At 40.7% G+C, this 22,761-nt stretch overlaps 1 protein-coding gene across 7 annotated transcripts in view; it reads left to right on the forward strand.

Annotated features, from left to right (window-relative positions):
• ctnnd2b (catenin (cadherin-associated protein), delta 2b) overlaps window positions 1-22,761 on the forward strand; it is a 209,564-nt gene that overhangs the window by 87,701 nt on the left and 99,102 nt on the right. For all 7 annotated transcript variants that reach the window (XM_050032462.1, XM_050032463.1, XM_050032464.1 and 4 more), the window contains 2 exons: window positions 11,882-11,916; window positions 15,891-16,007. In XM_050032462.1, coding sequence (XP_049888419.1) covers window positions 11,882-11,916; window positions 15,891-16,007 — 152 coding nt within the window. The remainder of the gene's footprint in view (window positions 1-11,881; window positions 11,917-15,890; window positions 16,008-22,761) is intronic.

Raw genomic sequence — 22,761 nt, forward strand, 5'->3', positions numbered from 1 at the left:
CACAATATCCCAACGGTCTACCTCATTTGGTATTACGAACGAATTTCAGTATCAGACTGTTGTCTGAGTAGACAGCAGAAAGAGGAGGCAGCACTCCCAAAATTCATGATTATGTGTGAGGCAAAGTCAAGCAGCAGTGATTGATGGTCAAAGAAATGTAGAGAATGAATATCGATGAGGCTTTGGGGAATAAAGCAAGTCTAGTTCTCTTTGAGTGGTAAAGAAAAACTTTGATGTGACACATTTTAATGCTAATTTCGACTTTATTTAGATGACTATAAGCTTTTCAAAAAACTGCAGCGTCAGTGGTCATGATGTGTTGTGAGTGTGAATCAAATTGTGTGAGATGTGAATAAAAGAGCGAAAGGTAACGGTGAAGATTGTCGCTGTCAGCCCATGATTAATGTCTAAATTAATGCATAAAATAAGATCTGTATCTGTATTATGAAAACCTATATGGGTTTGAGTTGTTTTTATGTAAAGTCTGTAAAATGCTTCTGAGTAAATTAACAACCACACTGTGGCTTTAGCTTCTGAATCCAAATTAAGGTTGACACAAGCTGCATTATTGTCCGATGGTTTCCAAGAGCTAAAAAGGCCTTTGCTTTCCTTTCTTTGTTTTTTCCCCCTTTATGGGTGGCTCTATTATCTAACAGCTCTGTCTACAAGAGGGCTGGCCATTGTGGTCAGAACAGATAACAGATAATATGCAGGGCATGGAAATAGATGGGTTATATGGACTGGGTTCAGAATGTGTTTATTGGGTGGATAAAATGACAGGATTTTCATTGCTATCTCTGGCAATCGCCCTTTTAAGCTCCCCCCCTCCTTCATTGGATTTAGTGGAGCTCTCCCTCTCTGTGTCATATTCTCACTCTCCTCTTCTGTTTCCCCTTTTCTTTCTGTTCTGTCTCTCTTTGTATTCTATCCCCACTTTGATTTTCTACCTCTCTTTGCATCTCTATTGTTCTCCCTTTCTCTGTCCGTGTATCATATTCCCTCTCTTCCTCTTCTCTCCTATTCTTTTCATTTTCCGGTCCCTTAATGCAGTAGACCAGTCAGTTAGATGAGGTGGTCAGAGAGTAGCTCTTTGATTTGTAACATTACCTGTTTTTCTCTAGGAATAGCACCAAATAGCCTAAAATGCGCTCTTCAAAGCAGCCGAAAATATCGGGTCAGACTGAACAACTGGAGTTGATCATTATTTGAAATTACAGAGCATCACGCATCCCATCTGTTCTTTTATCTAACTGAAAATAACAAGCTGTAACAAGTGGTGCTTTTAACTAAAAATTGTCATAACTGGGCTCAAGTATTGCAATCGAGAGCTTTTACCAAACTTGCTATTTGCCTGATTTGGATTACAGCTCAAATTGTAACCTTATCTTGACATGTATATTCCCACTTTTAAAGATTTATATTAAAGTCCAAAAATGGCAGAGGCCAAGGTGTCATAAAGTCTAATGGACCCCATTTTTAGTTACATAGCATCAGGTTTTTATTTCAGACACCTTTGCTTGATGGAGCTCCAGGAACTTTGGCAGACTCGCAAACTGAGTGTCTTTCTTTTCATATTTTAAGTATAAGCTTTCAGGTGATCTCATTTTGGGGGATTAACATTAGGTGAGCCATTACAGGGTACCATAATAGTTTTCCGCAGGGTCTGCTGTTTGAGTACTATCTGTGTCTTTTGCTGTTTTTTCTGAAAAATACACCGCTACCTTACCTTGTTCAATCCCTACCGGGGTGTGGACCCTCAACATAATCATATATAGTGAATACATTTATATGCTGCTAATCTGTATTGTTTTGGAGGAGATGTAATTGCTTCCTGAGGTATATTCACCTGTGTAGTTTATGTGTTTTACAATCCAGTTATAAAGGTCATAAAGAAGAGGTTGGTTGATAGTTGAGTGTACAGAGCACTTTGACTTTGACACCAGAGAGCAGGGTTTGTGTCCTGCGTCCCATGCGGACCAGTCGGCCTCGGAACACTTGCTATGAGACCATGAGGAACAATAGGATCTCTTTATAGCGAATTATAGACTAATTTTACGTTTATTATCTTGAACTTAGTCCAGTTGTTCCACATTTCTCCACACTATAATAATATACATATTTTTAAGTATAGTAGGTCAGTCGGATCAGTCATCAGATAGCGACTCTGAATACATCTTAGCATTTAACAGAACAATAAATGTGTGTGAACAAAGTCTGTGTGCTGCTGCAAAGTCTATTCATATTTTTTACAACATTGTCAATATGTGTATGAAAATAAAAGTGGTTCACCAAGCATTAATAGTCAGGAGCGTGTGGTTTTGGTTGCAAGGGGGATTTTCAAATCCCAAACCAAAAGGCATTACAATAAACCAAGTGAGAATGTTCACTCCACTGATTGGTTAGATGTATCTGGGGCAGGAGCACAACAGTAAAGACAGGACAAAGGTACTAAAGAAGGTCCTATGTGGACAAATGTTAGGGACGGGTCAGCCCTATATGTTCCCTTGGCACCTATGAATTTTTAATTTTTAATTTTACGGCCCTTCCGTAAGGGTTGCCCATGTTATTACACGGTTGAAAACATTACCTCATTGGCAGAGGTACTGATCTGGGAGAACAGAGGGCTGAGGGAACATAGGGCTAAGGAAACATAAGGTGGAGGAAACAAAGGGCTGACAGAACACATTGCTGAGGGAACATAGAGCTGAGGGAACATAGGTCTAAGGGAGCATACGTTTGAGGGAACATGGGGTCCAGGGAACATAGGGCTGAGGGAAGATATGGCTGAGGAAACATAGGAATGAGGGAACAAAGGATTGGGGGAACATACGGTTTGAGGGAACATACAGTTGAGGGAAAATGAGGTCCAGGGAACATGGGGCTGTGGGAAAATAGGGTTGAGGGAACATATGGCTGATGAAACATAGGGATGAGGGAACATAGAGTTGTGGGAACATGGATCTGAGGGTGCATAGGGCTGAAGGAAGATATGGCTGAGATAACATGGGGCTCATAAATCATATCTAAGGCCTAGTGCTGGTCTCCAGCTACAGATCTAACTCTTATGTCTGAGCTTTACACATTCAAACACAAAAACCAGAGTTGATGTGTGCGCATGCAAGACCCATAGGCTGTACACACGAACTAAGCCACACTTACAACTGCATGCACATGCACACAACATTATATCATTAGCGGTGATGAAGTGCCATGCCATGGCGTGACCTGCAGCAAGCGAGTTGATCACGCTGTCAATTAGTCCTTTCTCTCGGTCCACTAATTATACTGTCACATCCCATTGATGCGCCATGGAGATTCAACTGGAAAAAACACGAACTCGCTGTGTTTCCTGGGCCAAGAGGTCAATGAGCTGTTTCGGATACTGAGGTCTGATTAGATGTACCTGGTTGCCAGGAGGAGGAGGAGTAGTGTGTTTGCACAGAGGAAGGGGAGAGAAAGAAGAGAGGAAGAGGAAGGCTGCAGCTCAGCTAGCAGTCCAAATCTGCATTTCAGAGAACCGCAAGCTATTCATCCTGATCCTACAATAATATAAAACAGAAAAGGCCTCAAATGATTGTGAGTGGTGAGTCAGTAAGTACATGAAGTTGGTCCACCACTTTGGTCCAGACTGAAATATCTTACTGTTGGATGGATTTCCATGAATTGCTGTACAGACATTCATGATCCCCAGAGGATGAATCCCAATGTATTTTGTGATCCCCCTGATTTTTTATCTAGCACCACACCATGAAGTTGACATTTGTGGTTTTGAGAAAAATAATCCAACAACTATTGGATAGATTTTCATGACATTTTGTAAAGACATCGACGTTCCCCAGAGGATAACTCTAAAGGACTTTAGTGATCATCTCGCGGAACCATGAGGGTGACATTTGTGGCTCTGAGTGAAACAACTCAACAACTACTGGATGGACTGCCATGAAATTTGATACACGCACTCTTGTCCCTCTCACAATGGGTTTTGATAACTTTGGTACCATTACCAGGTCAACATTTCAGTTGGTCCAACACTTTGGTTTATACCAAATATTGCATAACTAATGCTATTCCCTGCCAACTTTAGCATACCAACATGCTAAACTAAGATGGTAAATTTTATAATGGTATTATACCTGCTAAACATCAGCATGTTTTAAAAAAAAAAAAAAAAAATGTTATTATTTTGACTTATCTGACTTTATTTGATAGGACAGTTATAGGTGTGAAAGGGGAAAAGAGTGGATGAGATGCAGCAAAGGGCCGCAGGCTGGAATAGAAACTGTAGCCGATGCAGCAAGGACATTTCCTTATACATGGAAAGCCCGCTCTATCTGCTGAGGTACTAGGCATGTCAGCATCAGCATATTAACATAGACAACGTATTCTCATACAACGGTTTATATAACTTTCAAAAATGCACATGTAATAGTTCATATATCTTCTGAAAATACACATACAGTAGTTCATATAGCTCATTAAAATGCACATACAAAAGTTCATATGATATCTACTGAACTAGCTCAAAATGTTGATGGTTTGTTTAGACTGCGTCAAAGTGAGTAAATGAAAGTAGGGAGTAATTGAAATGCTATATGATTAGATGGTGCAGTGATAATGTTTGTGGTTGATCTCTTTAGGGACACACACATTTCCCACCGAACACAATAATGATATAATGTCAGAAATAAAATGATCCCAGTTAATTTCGACTGGGTGTCTACACCTTGCAGGCTCACAAAAGTGTGTGTCTACGGAAACCAATCACATCTGTTAAAGGAATACATCATGCCTGACAACAGGGTCAGCTACACCCCCTCATTAAGGTCAAAGTTTCTGTCCCTTCCTTGCTCAGAGTTGTTCTGAGAACTTTCCTAAATCACTCCTGAGCTAGGACTCCTTACTATTTTTTTAGGCTAGGTTAGAAGCACTCTGAAAGTATTCTAAGAATATTTGTGAACATGGCCCCAGGTTGTCTCTTTCCCCCCAGGGTTTGCACCCAGACTCTGAGTCATGATCCAATCCAACTGTGTTAGACTGAGAATTGTTCTGCTATAGTGTAGTCTAGTTTAGCCTTTTCTCCTCCAAGATATTGTGTTATATCTTCTCTTCTGCTTTCCTCCAGTCTTATCTAGGTTTGTCTAGTCTGTTCTGGTCTGTTTTGATCTCACTGATAATGTGAGCACATTCCTGTATTTCCCCCCAGCTCCGACAGAAATCTGAAACCCTCCGGACTGTTTTATATTCCAGCTCTAGCCCCTGTTGATGCAACCACTTGATGATAACACCACTTGGCCTGTTTCCTTGCAGTTTCCAACGAGGTTTCTATGTGAGCACTCAGCTTACATTTAGTTTTACCTACATCAAATCCTGGGCATTGATAAATAACACAAATTTGCCTTTTGCCCAGGTATTTTCAAGAGCACCAAGGCAACATTTTGACACCACCAAATGCAGGAAAAGAGCATGAGGACCAGTCTGTCCTGCCCTTTAAGAAAACATTGACTCAGCCTATGTCATCAGTACTGGCTGTCTGAACCCAGACAATAATCCTTATCATCCTGCTCCATCCAAGGTGTGTGTCGGATATAAACAAACTCCATCCTCCAAGACACCCGGGTTCAGTCTCTCTCCGCTCCCTGGCTTTGTAGGATGTATTTGCCCCCTTTGCATAGCAAATGTGTGCTGTTTTATAGCTTGTGTGTGTGTGTGTGTGTGTGCACATGTGGGGGTGTATTGTTTGGTATAATAACGCCTGATGAATGAGGAGTCTGCTTTGCTGACAGAGGGTCCCATTAACATGTAGCGCTTGGCTCCCCCTCGCAATCCGTCACACACCACATACACACACAGAATGGAGGTAATCAATGGGATGATTTAATAGCATCTGTTCTGTGTCCGCAGGGACTGAATAGCATTCATTGCTAGGTTTAGCTGTGAAGGCTTTGGGTTACAGATATAGAGGATTTCATACCAAAATGCTTTTCATTTTGAAACATGCGCCAATGCTGACAAGAGAGATTATTGCTACATGGCTTTCACTGATCAATATTTGAAAAAAACCTGGTGATAAGACCCTTAAACCAGGGGTCTTTACTGTTCATGCCAAGAAACCCCTTAGCTTAAAGAGAGATGGAGCAGGGACCCCCCTACTACACATATTGTGTAAGACTGAGTTGCACTTGAGATAATTTTCTTAATAAATGTTTTATTATCTCTTGGATCTTCCTGTAGCTTTTAACACGGCAGCAATTGTAGCAGACTAGGTGCATTAGCCTCACCTTCTGCACTTTGGTGTTGGTTTCTGAGTTGAATGGTGTGTCAGAATCACTTGCTCAAAAAGGTACAAAACAATCCACAGAGTGCCCCAGGGATAATGTTTTTCTGCAGGTCAACAGCGCGACTTGGCAGGATGATGTTCTGCAGTCTCAGCCGGGCTCAAAAGACAAAAATGTGGGACAAACGAGCTGGCTGACAATAATGATAATTTACTGACAAAAACACAAGTTAAATCAAACAAGAATGTGTATAGTCAGTAATGAAATATGCGTGTGGGTGCAAGGCAGTGTGTGTGTGGAAAACAAAAAGAAAACCTAGAGCAACTTTACTAAATACAGTACAAAATGGCTCTACTCAATCAGACTATATACAATGTACTTTATTTCACATTTCCCTGTATTACAACCAGTTCACAAGCTTCACCATGCTTGCTAAATCCGATGTAACCCCAACTTACCAATGGAGTGCGTAGGTCAGCAAAGCCAGTAATAAAAGCCACGCATGGATGTGTGTCAGGTCTGCTGTGGAGGTGTTGAAGGTGCAAACCAAAAAGCAATGATGCAGGGTGGACGTCTGCTGTACGTGGGGAGAGTGCAGCTTTTATAGCCTGGAAGGCCCAGAACGAGCCTAATCAAGGCAACAGCCCTCCCATGTCAGCCAGCTGCCTGATGAGGCTGGCTGGAACAACCTCCAAGACAGTCGCGTCACACCCCCCCTCTTGAGATCAAGGTTTTACCTTGACATCTGGAACACATGTTTCCTGTTAAGGTTGTTAGCAACCATCTTTTTTAAGACACATAGAAGCTTTAAAGTTCACAAGTGGGGTATTTACTAATGTATTTTATGTCATAGAACAAAACATAAAAGTCTCTAAGGCTTGCATTAACCACATACCTTATTTCAGGCATCTAACCAAAAACCCATTCAAAAACCCATTGACTTTAAGACAAGACAACTGTGAATAGTAAAATACTAACTCATTTCTTGGTTTTAAGACTCATGAAATATGTTATTTTCGTTGAGTGGCTCCATTAAAGAAAACAGTGAATAGTAACATTGAATACATATTAAATATAATAAAATATAACAACAGAATGAGCACATAATAAGCAATACAAATATAAATGTGATATATTTGATCTACAGACCAACATGTAATAGCTTAAGAACCACCACACAACTAAGTAAACACCTGTCATGTTGATGTAATTGCTCATACAGGCTGTGGATGTTTAACTTGACAACATAGTTGACTGCCCAAAGAACGGTGGATATGGCACGTTGCTTTAAATGCTGCTACTGCAAGTAACTCTGGGACACCATTATCTCCTTTCCTTTCATAAAGGATGGTCTATGCTAAAGGAGACTATGAAGGAAGCATTGAAGCACCTTTCTTTAATATTAAGAGAATTCGAACAGCTCTTCTCATGGCAGATACTTCTGCGTCATTTTACTCAGTCAGGAACCTTCCTAAGCAAAAAGCACTATTCAGCTACAGCCGAGTTTTTGTATTTCTTCAGTCTGTCCTGTTGTGGCTTGAGATGCTGAAGTACTGATTTGGTTTGGTTTTACAATAGATGCACTGGACAGTTTTCATTTTGTTTCATCTTGAAATAATCCCAAACTCTGGACACTTTCTGTTGTTTTCTCTGGCCTGTCTTCTCTTGTCGCCTCTCATTATGTTTTCTCTCTTTGTCATTTTGTAATACGTGCTATCAAATCACAGATTCTATTTTAACCATGGATGTATGATTATGAGGTGCCTTATTCATGTCACATATTCACAGCATAAGCTCATTGTGCCATTTGCATCAGTGACTTTCTCAAGGAATCTTTTGAGCGGCCCTAATATCTTACTTACTATTTATTTCATACTATACTATTATGGGGTTGGGCTTACAACAAACACAAAGTGAGCGTGACTTAATTCTTTGCTCAGGACGCCATTACTCCACATTATCTTTACATAGCAAATAGCTGTTTCATGCCATATCAATGTTCTGAATGTCTTATACAGCTTCTTTAATTGTAAATTGGTAGTTGGTAGTATTTCATAACTTTGGACAGAGCCAGGCTGTTTCTTTCCTTCCAGTCTTTAGGCTAAGCTAATTAGCTTCATATACCATACGGACATTAGAGTGGTATCAATTTTGTCATGTAGCTCTTGATGAGAAAGCAAATTTTCCACACTATTCCTATGAAAGGTTGCTTCATCCTATGCTTTACTCTTGTGACTGAAAACTTGGGTTTTCTTTCAGCCTGTAGATAGCAGCATGTTAATCATGCATGAAAACCCCATCATTATTTATATAGTGGATATGAATCGCATTTAAATGTGGCGCTTGACGCACTTAAAGCTGTTGGATTTAACAGGTTTCAGAAGTGGATGCATCGCTTCCTAGGAAATCTCAAATCAAGTGCTCATCAGAGGAGCACCAAACACAACTTAGCTGTGAGACTTTTATGTAAAGTGTCTCAAACTATTAACTAAGAGTGTATGATATATATATATACAGTGTGTAGATCTTTAGATTGTGTCACACTGCACTGATCTGCTTATGAGCTGGCAATCAGATATCTGTACTGGATTGTGCCTGAGGTGAACTTACATGGCTTTGGTTGTAATTGGGTGGGTAATGTAAGCTTGTATTGATTTTCCTGCTCGTAGCTTTAGCCAGTTGAACTGAGATGGTGTGATGGTTAACCTGTTAAAAAATAACAGACTATCTAACCTGCAGACAGCAGGTTTTACTTATAGTTTGTACTGTAGCCTATTAGTCTTTGAGGCTGTTTTTAAGTAAATCTTGCTGACATGGATTCATAGTGAACATATTAGTAAAGATTTACTGGTGATCCTTTAATTTTCTGTGTGTGTTACATTCACTAAAAAGAGAAAATAAGTCTGAGACATGATGAGGCTAACTGACTGGGCTGTTACATTTTTTAGAAATCCAATCAGGAAGTTTTTACAGCAGTGCATCGCCTGTCAAATGATTTGACAGACATTTAAATTAAAACTCCTCCTCTATACACAGGGTGAGAGGTAAACCCTGCAGCCCAGGAATAATAAGATGTGGATCTATGGCAGTAAACCGTATTGGACATATGTCAGAAAAGCTCCATCTGGAGGAAACACTCAGACTAACAATTAACAATTCATGGTTAGGCTGGAAGGATGCCATTTCTCTTCCCCTTCTCTTAAATATATAAATACTGGCTGTTAAAAGTTCTGTTTCACAGTGTAGATTTGCATCAACAGCAATGTCTCTTTCCAGAAATAATGACCCAGTTTCTCAAGATAATCCACAGACCTTGTTGTGAACAGTTTTATGTAGGAACTATTTTCTTTCTACCGAAGTGCACCCGCCATAGTGCAGAAGAAGCATGCATCTACTGCTAGTTAATGTTACAGCTCAGCCAAGGATGATGCCATTAATATTTGCATCTTGTGCTGTCACAAGCCTTTCCCCCATGAATAGATGCACACTTCCTTCTGCGCAGTAATACGGTTGGTGGGTGTAGTGTAGTGTAGTGGGTAGAAAGGAAATAGTTCCTACAGTACATGAAACTGCTCTGATCTTGAGTAGCCAGGTCATAATTTCTGGAAAGAGACACTGCTGTTGAGTTTTTCAAATGTATTTTTTTGGCGCTCTGAGCAACACAAGGCGAGTGCCATCTAGTTCCATTATATTAGAGAGAAGGCAGACGTCTCTATGGCTGATATCTCCAACACTTGGCAGCTCACACCAAAACAATTTAGATGTATAAATAGCACTAAGAAGGAAAACATGTATTTTTGATTTTGGCGTATACTGTCTGTCACAAATGGGCTAAGCTAGATTTAAAGAAAAAGATTATGGACTAAATATACAGAAGACTGTAGGTTTGGTTGGGTGCCAAGTGTATGAACACCACAGACAGGACACAAGGGTAAATTCTAAATAAGATGTAGTAATATTTCTTTCTGAAATAAATAACACAAAACACAAATATATATGCCTTTAAATTAAATAAAGCGTCCTCAGCTTTAGACCAAAGTTCAGTTCATGCAGTCAATCCTACCACACACACTGTAGAAGGAGGGGAATCCAGGTGTTGTGGGTAGCTCGCCATCAAAGATCATCTCAAGATCATGTTCAAATCAAAGATACCTTTGAGTTAAGGCTAACATTTTTACCTGAACAGGTACAGGTTAATCACATCACATGCAGTTTTAATGTTCAGCCTTTTTCTTTTAAATCGCTAATTGCCTTGAGTCATGTGCACACATACACAATACAGTACTACCCGCTAAGCTAGCGGGGACTAATTAACACATACAAACACAATAGCGTGCTTACCGATATGCTAGTTGAAGCTGATTAATAACAAACCATATAGACACAAGTCACTGCTAAATGCAGAGGAGTAAAGGAGCATAATGTGTTTAGAAATGCTCTGTCCAGATCAGTTCAGCTCACTGAACAGCCAGATTGGCAGATTGGAGTGTGGAGAAGAGGAAGTGACCTCACCTAACCTGCATAATAATACCTTGGCAGCGTTCTTGGATTAGCTAAATGGTTGTTGGTTTTTTAACCTGGGTTACATGTCCCCTTAAATGAGAGCTAGTCTCTGTAAAACTGTGCTCATCTCAGCTTTAAAGTAGTCATTACAGGTCAGATGTCTCAGTTATCTTCTGATATCGATGTAAATAATGTATCAAAGCACAAGCTGAGAACTGCAACACATGGCAGCAATCCAAAAGATAATTATGCACCGTAGCACAATCGATTCTGTTTACAAAAAGTTGTCAGTATGTGTTGGGGTTTGTTAATGAGTGCTTTAATACCAAAATGTTACACATTTAGATAGCAGTTATTGACAATTATTGAGTAACTTTGAAACAAAATTATTTTTTTATTCATGTTTTAGGTGCTTCAGTCATAGGCGGTCTCAGTAAAAGAGCTGATCTCAGACAGTAAAGCAGCAGCATACAGGGCTTGGGGAACAGAATCTAGTCACTCAGGGTCTGCCCATGCAGACAGCTGCCGACAACAGGTATTAGTCTAAAGGCATAAGGAAGGCAAGAAACAGGTGGTGAGCAATGACGTTATCACATAGCAGTTAAAAATGGTTGTTAATTGAAGTACCTGAGATTTATGATGTACCCTTAATGTCAAATTTATGAGAATCCACTGAAAATTAAGAATGAATTGTTGAAAACTTTACAAAGTACAAAATGATTGCCCTAAGCAAGGTTAAATTAAACTGCAAGACATTCAAATGGGAGTTTTGTGACTTTCTGTCTAGCAAAGGAGACTATGTTAATGTAATGTTCCTAAAAGTTAGTGATTCATCTTCGCTTTCAGTCATGAAATAATATAGTAGCTGTATAATATATAAGCAGTGATCTAAAGCTACTCAGACCGGTATTTTTTCATTGTATTCTTATTTTACTATAAAGTGGATCTTGATGGGAAAATGAGACGGTTTGTAGCATGCAAGGCTGATGAAAATGCTGTTACATTGCAAGTGCACCAACAAACAAGAACAAAAGTTCGTGTAACATGTCAATTGCTGCTCATATTTCTAACCCTGTTTGCTTTGTGTCGTTTGTCTCTTGCAGCTCAGCAGATGAGAAATTTCGCTGGAACAACCAAGGTAATATTTCTTCTAAAATGCTCTCTAACTGTACGTTTTAGCTGACACTTTATTGTTTGCATTCCAGCACTGCACATTGCTGACTGTGCTTTGTGTTATGGTAGCCATTGTAAAAAAATAAAATAAATAAAATCCCCCATTGTGCACAAACAATATATTGCTGCAATCCTGTACATTAACTATGGTGGCTGCAGCAGTTAAAATGCTCAATCAAACTCATTCTCTGCACTGAGACGCAGATAAAAAAGGCTTCTTCCAAAAGAAAATTCCCTCACCCTGTCTGACAGTTGAGTAAAGGTCAAACAGCATTTGCAAATAATTCTCAGTATTTAATTTAACTTGTTTGAACAGCCAGATGGGAAGTGTTTTCCATAAAGGAGAAAACAAGAGTCAATGAGTATGATGATTTGAAAGTCAAATGAAGACACCTCTCAGGGCTTGACAACTTCTTTGACAGCATTTTAGTTGAAAAACGCCACCCAGGCATGACACTTAGGTCTCCCTCTCTGCCTCTTTGTCAGTCATGTTGAGATGTATAGGGTGTTGTGGGCAGATTGATTGTCTGAGTGCAGGGTTGGCGACCTCTGCCAACAAAGCGGTGACTAAAGGTTTGCGGTCCAAATGTTTCATAGCAAAGGCTTGCAGTTTCTGCTGTGGTCTTCATCCATCTGTTGCACTGAAGGCCGGCTGCTCGGGCCTCAGAGAAACTAAATTTACTCTGTCACGAAAAAAGGAAAACCCCAGCTCACTCCAATCAGGCTTCTTGATCTTGTCATCACTCACAAATCATTAAAAACCCATCACTTCTGGATCAAGCAGGTTTAAAAATGAGTTTTGGCTTGTGTGTGTGAGGGTGAGAGTAAATCCAGCGTAATGCTGAAGACAGCACTGGAAATGTTTCACCAACAGCATCAACATCATCAGTCTGCAATTGCGTCAGTCGAAGTCAATAAAATCAGCCTCCTAAATCCACTCAAAAGGCCTCCACTATTACCATCTCTCTCTCGGTAAGAGATTAATGTTGCTCCTCAGACTCATTTGTAAGTTTTATCCCCCTTGGCAGCCCTCTCTAACTTGAAGACACTGGGCATGTTATCAGCCTCGCTCTGACAGACAAACGACCTGGTATCTAAGTACAAGGCGCCGCCCAAAAGACCTAGATCCCACCATTCCCAAGATTTGTTGCTGGATTATCAGCTAGGTTTTAACCTTGACCTGAGATTTATCCTTACACACAGCTCTGTGATGAGACATGAGTGAGGCCACTTATTTAGTTGCTAATCAGCAGCTGAATGAGAATGAATTCTATCTTACATGGTTTAGGTCTAAATGTATTTTGATGGGTGGGATGTGGAATGATAAGCCAAAGTGGGGGGAAGCATTGAAAAGCCATAGGTTTACTGTGTCCGTTGGTTTGTGGTGAAGGCACACAAGAAGTTGCATAGAATATGTGCCATGAATTGCCATAGCTCAAATGATCAGAGCCAATTTTAAGAGTCCAGTTTTATGTTAGAGGGTGCGGCAGCACGTACACTTTAGCACATCTGAGTCCCTGTCCTGCAGGCTAGGTAATTGTCCCCACTCTGCACTGTGCTCATACGGCAGTTACCACTGCAGCGTATCCTAATTCAACGCTTCGTATGATATCCTACAAAAATGCACACACAACAGTTTGAATCATATCTAACGAGTTAGTACAGCACAAATGATGTTATGTACTTAACAAAAAGCTGGTAGTGTAGGTTAGGTTTAGGTAAAGAAACATGGGTGGGCATCTTAAGGTTTAGGTAAGTAAAGTTACGTAGGATAAATTTTGGTTTCACATGTTTCTTAACACAGGGGAAAAGTCCTGTGTGTGTGATGCATCCACCACCCTGACCTGCCAATGTACTTGCCTCTACTCCTGTCAGTGCATTGGTCATGTGATCATAGCCCTGATCACATGGATTATGCTTGGATTACTGGCTCATGATTATGTGGGTTATATACAAATTGTGGTGCATCACATTTGTAGGTATATGTACAAACAGTGCATTGGAACAGCCTGACCACTAATGTTGCAGCCTGGTCTCATTCCCGAGGCATCAAAATAAACCGCTTGGACACTGCAGTGGGGCTGTCCTTTAGCGTCTGTATGAGAGGCACAGGGTTTTCAACCAACTCTAACATAAACTAGGATTGGCCACCTTAATGCATTAATTGCAATGGGATTAAGGTACATAACACCTTATTTTTTTTAAATTGCATTAATGGTGTGCTGCTATTTTGTAGCTTTGATGCACACTTGCTCCTTGTCAAGCCCCCTGCTTCCTGCTGCCATAGTGATGGAAAATAAGACACCACTGCGCTTTTGAATGGCTCCTTTCACTTAAAAAATCTCCCAGTAGGTTCAGTTTATAAGTCAAAAGTAGGCTAATATTCACCTTGTGTCAAAGTGAATTAAAATATTAGGAAGTGCCTCCAGTTTAGAGCTGTGTGGGAGTGTGGGAATCTCCATAGAACTGTGGATGAAACAAAATCCTTAGTTAACTACAGCGCTTGCTAAGTGGGTGGAAACTGACTACAGACCTGCATTTTAAGTCCTGTGTGTGATTTATCCTGGCCTTATGTGAGTACAGGAGTCCGCTAGACGCTAGGCTAATTTAAGCAATGCAAAATGCCATAGGCTTGTGTCAATAACGTTAGCATGTTGTATTTGTGTCGAACACGTGTCTAGTATAAGTCAGTTAATTTGTCAGTGAACACTGTGAGTTGTAATTGAGCCGAATTTTGTAAGGTTACGTTTGGTAAATGTTGCTGTTGTTTGTGGTTTCATATGAGCAGATAGAATCCGCTAGCCGCTAGGCTAATCTTTACAATGCAAAGTGCCATAGGCTTGTGCTAATAACGTTAGCATTTTGTATTTGTGGGAAAAATGTGTCCAGCAAAAGACAAGTGTTTTGTCTGTGAAATTTGAGAGTTATAGTGAAGCCAATTTTTGTTTTATATTGCTGCTATTAAGCCATGTTTAATGTGTGTTTTAAATGCAGTTTGAATAGTAGGGATGAGTCATGTCGGATAGCCTATTGTAAGTGGCATCATTAAAGCATAGTACCTACCTTCCAGTTTCAACCTAGGTTAACATAATTGGCTCTGTCAGCACTGTTGCTATTGTAAGCCCTGTTTATTGGCACCATTAGCTACTAGCTGCTGGCTTAGCCACCGCCAAGTTGAGAACTGTGTTCAGACTATCGCACCACAGACTCTGGATCAAAGACATGCTCTGAATGTCACATACAGCTCCTTTTAGGCACAGATTATTACCTGTGTGAAATATATAGTTTAACTCTTTCAACCTGTTGTTGTTTTGCTTGTTTTTCACTCTGTATTTATGTGCTTACGGTAGTGTCACCACAAGTGCTAGCTAGCATGCAATATGTTGTGATATTAAAAATAAGTGAGGCTAACACAGAAATGCCATCACTCAGCACATTGGTGGTGCCTTACGTGTTCTTTAAATTGTTTGGATTTTTTTTTTTGCCCACATGTTCACATATTTTTAAAACAAAGAAAATATCTGCATAATAATAGCTTCACATGGTTCAGTTGATGTAGTATTTACAAGGCATATATTCTAGTTACACTGCAAACATAGAGCAGGATGGAATCCCATCATCCCTGGTTGGTATCTGAAGTTCCAGGCAATATGTAATGAAGCTTCCATGCTGTGTACAGGCTTCTGTACATGATGGGTCTGTGGGTGCCCATCATAGGTGAATGAGTGCACACAATGGATGGAGAACAGGAGGAATGGGTTGTGGTGGTGGTGGGTGGGGATGTCAGGTGGAACCCACACATATTTGTTTTTGCAGGACCAACTACTAAATGTGGTTTAGGTCCTAATGCTGCAGTGTAGAAGTAAAGAGAGACCAGAAGAAGCTGTGTCTTTGCTTTAACTGGTGTTTTTTTTTTCTTTCTTGATTGTGCACATGTAGATGGACAGAAGGACATAGAGGAGGAGCTGACGACAGGCCTTGAGCTGGTGGACTCCTGCATCCGATCGCTTCAGGAATCAGGCATCTTGGACTCGCAGGACACTGCTACAGGAGACAGTAAGGCCAATGTCATGATTAAGAGGGCTTTCTTTAAAGGAGAATGAAAAAAAGTTTCTTGCTAGTTTTCTTTACTGGGACAGACGAGAAGGATAGCTTGGAAGAGAATAGTTGAAATGCAATCAAAGACTAGCGGGGATGGATATTCTGCAGAGCTGGGGTCTCCAGGTTTTTGCTGATTAACCTGTTGAATATGTGTGAATTCACAATGCTGTTCACAAAGCCAGTCTGCACCGAAGAACTAGTGAGCAATGCAGCATTGAAAAGAGTGTCCTCAGTCCTTTTTAGAATAAATAGTAAAAAGAAGACAATTACACCTTTTTTTCTTTAAATTTAATCACGCCTGTGAGATAAATTCTTTCACTCAAGTACTTGCTCTAATTAGCATGCTCTGCCCAAAGGCTGAATAAGAGGTTGTCTTTCATTAGATTTCATCACATTTTCCAGAAGTGCTACTTGACAATATGAAATAATTTTAAATACAAGTATAATGTACAAGAGTTGTGATCTATACCACTTGTCTGCAAGTGTGTCCAGCATGATTGCACCCTGTCTTGGATTTTCTGTTGATGAGATTTTATTTCTCTTTGTCTGTTTACCTATGCTGAATATTTATGCCCCTACTAACTACCATACGTAAGTTAATACCAAAGGCTCTTTAAATCTTCAAACAGATAAATCCTTGGGGTGACCTCTAGCTCACTGGGTAGTCATTCTCAAGCTGTCCTATGTTAAAGGTTAAAAGCCCTCAAAATAGTCTTTAAAAAACAAATCCTCCTTTTCTGTGCTCCACAAGATTTTTCCCAGGTTCTGCTACCAGACACAGAGTGTTGAAGACTACATGCAGAGGCTTTCACAACCTGGATTTAGTCTGAACCAATAGTTGGCAATACAAAAGCAAAACTGAACTTTATTCATATTACCGTAAAACGTCAATTAAAAGCTAAGCCCCCATTAAACGCTGAGTCCATTTTACTAGCCAGGTGTGGCTACAAATAAACCAGGCTGTTCTCATGCACTGTTACTACACATACCTACAAAAGTAATGCACCACAATTCGTTTATAACCCACATAATCATGAGCCAGTAAGTCATGTATATCCCACGTAACCATGAAGCTTGCGACCACATGACCAATGCAATGACAGGAGTAAAGAAAACAAAGTAAGGAGGCAGGTTGGGGTGGATGGGTCCCTAACTGATGAAAATATTCAAAAGGGCTTTTGATAAAAATTAATCCAAAGTTGCGAATATTGTGGTACGAAGTACATTGCTCACCATCTGCTAACTTCGTTCGTTAAATGAAGACCCTACTTTAACTGACAACACATTTTTCTCATCCTCCTGCAACTTGTTGTTGGGTATGTGAATTTACATTTCCGAGGATAGCAGCGGTATGCCCCGCCTTACTCTGCCTCTGTTTGGCTTACCCTGTAATTCTTACCCTAACCCTGTATCTCACTCCTCTTGTCTAAATCTCACCAATTCTTCCAACGAAGGCAATAAGTCCAAGCCAATCAGAGGGTAGGGAGGGTCATGCCTTTGTTATCATAGGAAATTCAAACTGGCATTGGCTATGCTTGCTTTTGCTACTTTGCTGGCTACAAAACAAAAGTGTGCCCACCTTTCTCTGTTTAGTGTTAGTTGAGTTCAGCGATTGAATCAAATCAAAGCCTGGGCTATGAGTTAAAGCTTTAATGTAAACCTACACTAACTGATTTTTAGCCACTTGAGGGCAGCGCAAAAAGCTGTAAACACAACAAGGACATATTATCGCCTTAAAAGGTTCATACAGGACATGTGCTAGCAAAAAGTTGCCTATTAACACATCAAGCAGACTTGGAACAACCTTGGCATTCATTTCCTTATGTGTTCATCTATATTATGAATATTAGTCCGGTGCTCTCTTTTAGTCTCTGCTGACTTCTGACAGAAATATTTGGCTTTTTAGTAGCTAAATGCTCCACTATCTTTACCACCTAGACACCAATTTTGTGTGCCATTTTTTGCTGGGTAGGTAGGTTTTTACTTAAACAGCTGCCTGCTGATACAAGCCTGGTGAGAGTGTTGACACTGAACCAACCAGTAGTTGCAGACCAAAAAATCAAAACAAAGGGCTGAAAGATGCTAAAACACTCTCTACAGCTGAGGGGAACTTCAGAGTTGGGCTACAATTCCCTGAGAGTTCATCACTATGAATGACTCCTGTCACATTACTTGTAGTCATCTGATCCATTGTTCATATGATCAGTGCAGTTTTAAAAAGCCTAGACAGAATGGCTACTTGACTAAGAGAGTTTGACAGAGTTTCAGAGGACAGAGCAGTTGTTTATAATAGCTCTCAGTCTGAACAACTCCCCGTGCCTCTCTGCTCCACTCTCATCTTTTTTCATTTGGTCCCAGGGATGATACCCATGTCTCTTGTATAGGCGACCCCATGGGAGAGAAGTAGCTGTCAGGAGACATGCGGAGTCGTGCCAGTGGTTTGATATGCTAATCCAACCTCGCTGAGGTGTCAGCTGGCCTGCTGTTCACAGTGCAGATAGGGGAGGCCCATACACACACACACACACACACACACACACACACAATTATACAGCGCAGGCACATAAAGCCATAAATGTGCACACATAGACAGGCATGCATATATAATCACACATGAGGCATGAATCATCACCAGGCATGAAAAAAACACATAAGTAGCCTATACAGGCCTGCATGCATAGACTGTTTATGCACACACTCACTCACACACACACACACAAACACACACACACACACACACACACACACACACACAGACATGCAAAACTAGGAACAGTTATTTTGTTTGATGTTTAAATAACAGTTATGTAACAGACCATCGGACGAGTAGAAAAAAGGGCAAATGTTAAAGCAAGAGGCAGGGAGAGATAAAAGGAAAATTAGGAAGAGAGAGCAAAAACCCAAAAAATTTAGCTTTAAAATAACTCTCCACTGAACCACTCCCCTAAACATTGACAGTCCAATCTTGTCTTAGCAACCGTAACTAGGTACAACATAGAGTGCTGCAGGAATGAGTCCTAAAACCCAGAAATGAATCAGCACTTTAGCACTTCTGACGTTCTTATCTCAAAGTCAGCATGTTTTTTTTTTTGTTTTTTAAATAAGGGTTAAGATAGGCTCAAGAGACTTTTACATTTTGTTCTGCAACATAAATACATAAGTAAATACCTCAATGGTGAATTTTAAAGCTTTTAGATTACTTAAAACGGCGTTGGCTAACAAGTAGCTAAATGAGACTACAGAGCATTATCACACCAAACATGGCTTTACAGTCTCATTTTGGTAGCGATGTTGAAGTCATGATACTGTAGTGTAATATGTTTATAGCCTAATGTTAGCTTTTTACTTCTGGAAGTTGCATATAAGCTTCATAATCATGGTGGTGTTCATTTGTGAAGATTGTTTTGCTAAAAAACGAATGTGTTAGTATCATAAACTTTTGCCATAGAGCTTATTTTCTGCAACAATCCAAAATCCAGCTTTTTGTCGAGGGAGGCTAGGTCGATGCTAACTTCCAGGTTGGCCTACAAACACACATCATCCCTGCACCACTCTATTGGATTTCTCCACATTACACTCTGTATTTAAAGAGTATGAAGGGTGGTGGCTTTTTTGCAATTTCAAAACCAAAAGCAAAAAATGCCAAGAGTTAACTAAATATAAACTGCAGACGTTAGCATGTCTGGCTAACTAGGCTCACTACCTTTCTGCCAAATCCAAGATGCACGTCAATAGTTTGTGGAGTTACAGGTTATGTTAAGAAAAATTAAGTTCATGAACAACACATCCAATGCGTGGGATAGCATTTCCTCACTGTTTCGGGGTGGGCCCTCCATGTTAGTTTAGGCTAATGTTAGTCGCTCCGTTCTGCTCTTAATTAAATTTGGGGAGTTTTACACTTCATCAACCCCAGCCATTGCTACCCAAGATCAGTCGTTGCGCTAGACTTTTTCGTCACCGGTCATTTTGACCGACAGGGTCATAAAAATCCGGTCAGAATCTATTTTTACCGGTCATTTTAATTTTCGTTTTTAAATGATAATAAAGATATTCAAAGACATTTAGTTTTCATTCGTTCGTTTTTAATAAATCCAACAAGCAAGTTATAAAGTGTGCATTAATAAGGACATGAACGAAAAGATGAACAGACATCCACACACCTGTGCCATTAGGCTTCGCCCTGGACACACCGGACGGCACTAACGCGTCCGGTGTGTCCAGGGCGTTATGTAGTTATGCCTGTAGGCTCGGTGACACAAAATTAAAATTGCAATGAAGTGATCAGGGTATTGAAAAATGTGTTCGGTTATGCACTGTTGTGTTATTTTAAATTATAATCACGGTATTTTCTCCTCATGTTCCTCAGTGCATGCTGTTGTTATTTTATTTTGAAAATTGGCCGGATTCTCTCGTCTTTTCTGTGTCCGACTTCCTGTTTGGTATGATCCGCTCAATCCAGCTTGAGAGAAGCGCTCGCGGATCCCGTGAAAAATAGACGAGACGCCGAACTGAAGCGCTGCCTCTACTCCGCGGGCGCTCCGCTCTGCTCAGCGGCCTGTGTGGACAGTCAGATAGGTTAACATGGGCGCTGACTGAAAACTGCCTCCGCTGCTGGGCGCCGTGCCTCGGTTCCGCATCCGGTGTGTCCAGGGCGTTATGTCAACAACGCTACGTGAAGCAGATGAATGACTTTTTCTCTGCAGTACTGTGCACTCCGCCGCCAAATAGACCGACGGCCTTCAGATTTTCCGGTCATTGTTGTAAAAAAAAACGGTCAATGACCGAGAATATCCGGTTAACGCGACCCCTGCCCAAGATAGCATTACATTTGTCAAACACCTAGGTTAGTCCCATAGACTGTATAAAGTATTGGACCCTGATTTCACCCATTGATTTGTGGACTCCCATTTAAAACGTCAAGTTCAGCAATTTCGCCATCACCATCTTGAACTTTTTAAGCCAGAGGCGACCAAAGGTGATCATTTTTGGACGAGAGGGTGGAGCTGTGGGGGAGCGAGGGGTGGATCCTACTCAAAGTTTATAGTACCAGGCTGTAAATATGCTTATTTCTGCTGTAAATTTGAAAATTTTTACATGGGGGTCTGTGGGGATTGACTCGTTTTTGGAGCCAGCCTCAAGCAGCCATTAGAGGAACTGCAGTTTTTGGCACTTTCACCTGGACTTCATTTTCAAGCCCCAGAGGTCGCTGCTTGGTTAGCCCTCATCCCGAAAGCTTTTCACTTGTAGCATCAAAAGTCAAACATAATGTTGCAAAGAAATAATAGTCTGATTTTACATTTTTATTGTTGTCATACACAAACAATTTTGTTTCTTTTCATGTCTGCTGCTGTTCATGAATGCTGACTTTTTGCCAGAGCCATCACACATCTTTAGCTTTAGCACAATAGTATGTATGTAACCATCAAGTGCATGGAAACATTTAAAAGTCAACTAGAGACAATGTTTTCTGACCAACTCATGAAGCTAACATTAGCTTAATTAGCTAGCTTACCACAGCTGACAACAGCTGTCAGTTGATGTTGTCATTTCAGATGGAAAAATTGACGGTTGCTAGCTGGAGTTAAGAAGCTTGCTTTTGTCTACCACTGTCTGAAATCAAGGACCTATTGTTTGGAAATCACTGAAAATTTTGATGATAAATCAGTGGAAGGGTCAGTTGGTATTTGTCTCACTGTGGTCCAAAAGAAAGGCAAAAGGTAGCACTTGGTTGAGAATTTCCATTTGGCACAGAATCATATTGACATTACTTAACATGCCCCCAAAATGCATAGAGGCATGAAAAGAAGCCTTATAGCACATATAACAAGATACACACACCTGCAAGACACACACACAGCAGCAGCAGCAGCAGCAGATCCACTCCTTTACTCAAGCTGCTGAGCAGATTAGTGCGACACAGCAACAGAGTACACCGAGTGTCTTCACGCTTCATGCTGGTGATGCTTGCCACTGTGCATGTTAATCTGTGTGTATGTGACCATGTTGCACGGAGCTATTTGGGACTGTGCATGCAGTTTTGTGTGTGTGTGTGTTTGTGTGTGTGTTCCAGACTGTATATGCCTCCAATGGGTATCTAAAAATAGACAACTGATGAAATATTAAAATGTGTCAATAGAGAACGCTGGTCATGATGCGGAAGAAAAGCCACTCAACAACTTTTAGTTTGTGTGTGCGTGACTGAAGAAGATAGTGATGAGCCCAGAGCAGGTCTACCAATGTGAGACTGTCCATGATACATACATGCAGATATATGGAGGTGTGGTCATGCATGCCATCACGGAGCAGGAGTGATTGGGACGTGTGTGTGCCTGAAAGAATATTATAATTCACAGGTAGACCCTCTTGTGGCACCCCATTACTGTCCTTCTAATACACCCCTTCCTCTTTCTGCACTCACACACACTCATCCCCCCACTCTCTCACCTCAGATGGTTCAGTGGAGCCCTCAGTGTTTGCCATCTGAGTGATAATGAATTTATGAGGCCCCTTCGCTGCCCTAAAGGCTCCACTACCCACATGAAACACACCCAAAGTGGCAAACAAAAACTGTGGAAAACATCCCCTGGCTTTGTGCACACATCTGGGTTTGTATGCATGTGTGCGAGAGTGTGTGCAGCCCTCTGAAACAGACGTGGAGTACAAATTCTTTCATTGCATTATGTGTTTTTGTACGCCCATGCATGCTTGT

The sequence above is a fragment of the Epinephelus moara genome, chromosome 21, assembly GCF_006386435.1.
Source record: "Epinephelus moara isolate mb chromosome 21, YSFRI_EMoa_1.0, whole genome shotgun sequence".
NCBI classification, from domain to species: domain Eukaryota; kingdom Metazoa; phylum Chordata; class Actinopteri; order Perciformes; family Serranidae; genus Epinephelus; species Epinephelus moara.